Consider the following 5,481-nt stretch of genomic DNA (forward strand, 5'->3'; position numbering starts at 1 on the left):
ACATATTAATGGTAGCCTACAACACAAAATAATAGTAACATAATGATTCAGAATTTCAGCATGTGTCTTTGGTACAAATCATGGTTTTCAATTCAGCTTGTTTCCCAAGAGGGCGTATTGTATTTACTCAATACAAATGAAAGATTAGTTTTTCTTGTATTAAATTTAAAATCTATCTAGCTTCAACCATTTTGAAAAGTGACTTAGTTAATTTTAAGAATAACAGTATAATTGTCTATGAGAATAAAAAAAATTGTCAAAGAATGCATATAAAATGTTAAATAATATTATAGTACTTTTGAAATAGTATTACACGGACATAGCTTAGAATGAGTGATAAACTGAGTGTCTTAAGCAACCCAGTAAAACTGGTCTCAGCAACTGTCCCAGCACGAAACTGAGCTTGTTGTTGCTGAGGTTAGTATAGAAAACAAGAAAAAGATCTGTGAAAAGGTGTAACCCCCTTCGTGGCATCCAATAAATTACAGGCTGGAGGAATCTTTCTCACACCTCTTCAGTTGACTAATTGCATAGAGCAATTTAACGTTGCTCAAATAGCGAGAGGTAGTCTGAACCATTTCAATTTCAAACAAGTCCAAAAACCTGACTTTGAGCTTTATAGTCGAATGTGTTGTCACATGTATGATGGTGTTTCAGAAGTCTGTGCACTGTGTGTTTGATCATTATCTGAGTCAGTGGCTCTGAATGAAGATGAGCTCACTGGAAGTACATACAAGGAAGTACATAAAAATGGTCTAAAGGTCATTTTGGAGTATTTAAGAGAGCAACAATAGTGAGTGAGATAATGGCAATGAAATTTATTTATATTCCTGGACTGAAAATTTAAGATTTAAGGTTTGTTTTTACAAATCTAACACAACCACCCAGTAAACCCAGTTTCTTTTTGAAACCAGCCTCACCTTTAATCTGTCTTTGTTAATTTATAACCCTTTTGGGGTAATGTTGCACATCCCTTCTCAAATGAAAAGGTGTTGGTTGTCAGTAAAATTATACCTTTCATGTTAATTAACACTTTCTTTTATATGAATATAATATTTCATTAGCATGTAAACTGCCTTATGTGTCGGCTACAACACGTACAAACACTTATTGGTTGTCCGTATTGTTTTCCCTCCATTTTCCTTGTTTTAGGTCCAAACAAGACACGCAGCCAAACCATGGATTACCTGATTTACCACAAGCTGATGATGTCACGTCTTTTTTTCAGTGCACACGGGGGGACAATATGTCCCACGATGAGGAGAGGTATTAGGGTGGCACTGTTTTTGCTGCTGTCAGCAGCTGTAGAGTCCAACAGTAAGTGGAAAGACTTAAATGACCACTTAAATATATAAGTTATAACATGTTTAAAGGTTCGCTAAAAATGAAAAAAATAACAACACTTACCTCTAGTGGTATATAGACCAAGACATGCAGATAGTTTTGGTTTTATTTATCTAAAGAGCTCCCTCTGAGATTTCTTCAGTAATAACATGAAAAATTATATTTACATCACTGCTCAAAGAAAATTATTTTATTTTCAAAATTAACCTTCATGAACTGGTGTGGACAATTAAATATTGGATGCATAAACCAAAACTATCTATCTAGCAGGTGAACCAGTCCTTTAACTTGACCTTCAAATCATGCCAAACTTCACTTTTTTATCATATAAGCTCCACATTGAGAATTAGGAGCTGATGTTTGTTTGTTATATGTGTTGCCAGGCATGTCTCCACCAGGGAAACCAGTCCTGCTTGGCTGCAGGTCCCCTGAGAAGGAGACGTTTACCTGCTGGTGGGAGCCCGGCTCCGATGGAGGGCTGCCCACCACATACCACCTGTATTATGAGAGAGAAAGGTCAGACCAATTATAAGTTGTTTTTAATTTTATTTTTATTTTGAGAATGTCTTTTTTTCTTTTTTTTGTGTGTTTCCCCTTTATTCAAAAGGTCACCGTAGAGATACAGGAAAGAGGGGAATGGAAAACAATAAAGAATAGAACCAGGGTTGTAATGACAGTGTATTGTCTGTGTCTTACCCACTAGGGCATCAGATGCCCCATTAAATCTCAGATACGTTTATCACCAGTGTTGGAATGACAACGTAATTACAGTAATGTATTTATTTTTGCTGTAAAGCAGTAATATAACGCATTGCTTATTACATTTCGGTAATATTATACCCTTTAGAATGTCAGTAACACGAGTGACAGCGCATTTTAATGCAACATTTAGTTTAGTTTAGTTTTATCAAGAATTCCCCAACACTGCAAAACATTTCTTCACAAGAAAAAAAAAAAGTTTGTGTGAGTATTATTTCCTGTTGCTGTATTTGATAGAGATGACTGCAGATACAGATAGATTTGTGAAATAGATATTATTTTCAGGAGTTAATACGTTGCGTTTAATTGAGCTGTCCCGTCACTGTTCCCGTGGTCAGAGCCAGAACCAGACAGGTACGGACAACATCTGTGTCCCAACAGGTGACGGTACGTCAGTGTGGACAGCAGTGTTTCCGAGCTGCTGACAGTTAGAAACACATTGGGAATTAATGTTTAGGCATGCTGCACGTAAATATTATTGTATGTTATCAGCTGTGGAGAGTAACTATGTCGTACTTCAATTGTAAAGTACTTGTAATTGAGTATTTTCATTTTCTCCTACTTGCCTATTGTACGTTTTACTTCTCTATTTTTATAGCTTTAGGTACTTTGCATATTCCTATGAATATTATGAATAATGTATGATGTATTAAAGTGGATAAAGAACAAAATGTATTGATCCAGTGGTGAAATCCACAAGCTGCCTGCCAAGTCAAACTTCAAAGACAGTAATATGACTAAATACTCTCAAATAACAGTAACTAGTAATCTATAATGTATTGCATATTGAAAGTAACTTTTCCCAACACTGTTATCCCCCACACTGAGAGAAAGTGAAGGTAAAGCTTCTGATGTTGTGTTGTCAGTTGTGTAGTTTCGTAGACAGGCAAGTGGAAAACTACCGGCTCTCTTGATCACATACTTGTGCTCAGTCAGCTGAGCACAAATTTTTGTTGCTGTGCAAGTAAACCTGCAGACTTCAAACACTTCACCTGTGTGACCCTCACTCGTCCTGGCCTGAAGGAAAAATGTTAATCGAAAATCTGATTATGACATTTGGGATCATGTTGCAGAGGTCAGTGTGGAAACTATGTGGACATCACATACCTGACTGTTTTCTGAGTATTAGTCAAGCCCTTTACACGCCCTGTACTTGTTTAGTGAATGTCAACATATATTTACGGGCAACAGCACATTTTTACAATGTGGATTTTATCATACATAAGTGTAAGCAAAATGCCCTGAGTAGTGTTCACTTGTCAGTAAAAGTCTTGTTTTTTTTCTACATACAGATTGGAGGGAACGTACGAGTGTCCCGACTACCGCTCGGCAGGGAGGAACTCCTGTTTCTTTGACAAGAACCACACCTCCATCTGGGTCGACTACTGCCTGACAGTGATGGCCACCAATGCTCTCGGTAATGCCACTTCCGACCCCTTTAAGATGGATGTGATGGAAATAGGTAAGTTTTGTTACTCCCCAAAAAAAAGAGAATTTAGATGAGATGAAGAAATCCAACCTCAGCTAAAGTAAAAGTAAAAGTAAAGGTACACACTCAATTCTGTCTGTATTTCAATAAAGACAAGGAAGGCAAGTAAGAAAACTAAAATTAAGAATAAGAAAGACAGTGACTAAAGAAGAATTTCTTTGAAGCAAACATATATGTATATTTTAAATAGCTTCTAAACTACTTTTGAGGTTTTATGAACAAATATCTAGAATAAAATTATTGTGAGTTTGGCTCTGCACTGTACCGCTAACTGTACAATATCTATAATAAAAGTAGTGATCTCCCCTACTCTTTATGGATTGTTGTTTTGAACATTGAACCACAGTGGATATAATTAGGATTTTCCAAACACTGATCAAATGTGATTTAAAATAACTCATTCATTTAAAAATTAAAACAAATCTCTACAAATGATCAGTAATCTTCAAAAATAGCTTAATTAGCTTATCTTAACAGTGTTTTAACAACCACTCTATCTTATTCATAAAAAAATGGAAAACAGCTCACAGCAGGAAATTATCTGTATTGATTCAGCTAATGCTTGGCCCAGTTGTATTGGCTGTGCAGCCTTTTTGAGCTCAGTAAGACATAGAAAAGTACAGAGTGGCTGTCGCAAGGCACTAATGAACAAAATTAGATGGAACTGGTTTGTGCCCAGTGTAAAACTTGTTTACAGTCTCGGATCAAATTTCACAGATTCTGTTTGGTTATGCAGGCACTAATGTGATCTCCATGCACTTTACTGACAATACACATGAGTCCTGTCCCAGGTAGGAAAATAGTAACTCCACTGCCTTAGATTTTGGCCCAGGGATCTAAACGTACTTTACTTATTTTAGTTTATGTAACCCTGTAAAGACACTTTAGGACCGACTTCACAAGCCCCCATGGCAAAGTTGGTCTGTTGGTCGGTCCAGCACTTTGTTCCAGACTGATATATCTAAACAACTATTAAATGGATTGACATGAACTTTTGTTCAGTCATGCATGATCCCCAGATATGAATCAATATGACTTTGGTGACCCCCTGACCTCTCCAATGCCACCAAAAGGCCAATTTTCACTTATCCACTGTAAGATCTCAACAAATATGGGATGGATTGCTATGAACTTGGTTCATATAATGTCACCCTCAGGAAGAAATTGTAATCAATGTGATGTTCATTTGACCTTTCAGCTGTTGCCATCATCAAGTCAAAATTTTTATTTGTCCAGATACCTGTAAAACTAACGACATTCTCATCAGCTTCAGCAAACTTTTGTTTTTAGTGCTGTTTAGCTCATGTTAGCATGCTAATATGCTAAATTGAGATGTTTAACATGAAAAAACATAACTGCCAAACAACTGCATGTTAACATTGTCATCGTGGGCATATTAGCATGCAGATGTTAGCATTTAGCACAACACACCTCAGGGTGTTGTTCTGTCTCGACAGTGAAGCCTGATGCTCCTGAAAATCTAACGCTGCTGATGGAGAAGAGTGAGTACAGTCCATATCTCCATGCCAGATGGGAGCCTCCCTCTAACACAGACACCAAGTCTGGCTGGGTTACCATTAAATATGAACTAAGAGTCCAACAAGAAAACGGCATCAAGTGGAAGGTGAGTTTGATATGTTCAAACTGAATTCCTATAGGATTTAGAGGATTTCTACTTTTAGAAATTTAAAAGATTTCCACACATTAACAGTTTTTCAACAGTGGGGTCAAAGAGCACAGCTTTTTCTTTTCTTTTTAATTTCCAAAACAAAGATTGTTCTCAATGGATAACTGCTTCACATTGTGTAACATTGTGACAGAAGTGCAAATGAAAGGTAATTCAATTTTATTTATAGTATCAATTCATAACAAGAGTTATCTCAAGACAC

General features: G+C 36.6%; 1 protein-coding gene across 2 annotated transcripts in view; it reads left to right on the forward strand.

Moving 5' to 3' along the window:
* Positions 1 to 5,481, forward strand: part of prlrb (prolactin receptor b) — an 8,705-nt gene that overhangs the window by 619 nt on the left and 2,605 nt on the right. The window contains exons 2-5 of one of the 2 annotated variants that reach the window (XM_032515519.1): positions 1,153 to 1,317; positions 1,728 to 1,860; positions 3,396 to 3,565; positions 5,029 to 5,216. In XM_032515519.1, the coding sequence (XP_032371410.1) occupies positions 1,179 to 1,317; positions 1,728 to 1,860; positions 3,396 to 3,565; positions 5,029 to 5,216 (630 nt within the window). In that variant the 5' untranslated portion in view covers positions 1,153 to 1,178. The remainder of the gene's footprint in view (positions 1 to 1,152; positions 1,318 to 1,727; positions 1,861 to 3,395; positions 3,566 to 5,028; positions 5,217 to 5,481) is intronic. The other variant, XM_032515520.1, reaches the window with a different exon arrangement.

Source organism: Etheostoma spectabile, chromosome 5 (genome assembly GCF_008692095.1).
Source record: "Etheostoma spectabile isolate EspeVRDwgs_2016 chromosome 5, UIUC_Espe_1.0, whole genome shotgun sequence".
In the NCBI taxonomy this organism is placed as follows: domain Eukaryota; kingdom Metazoa; phylum Chordata; class Actinopteri; order Perciformes; family Percidae; genus Etheostoma; species Etheostoma spectabile.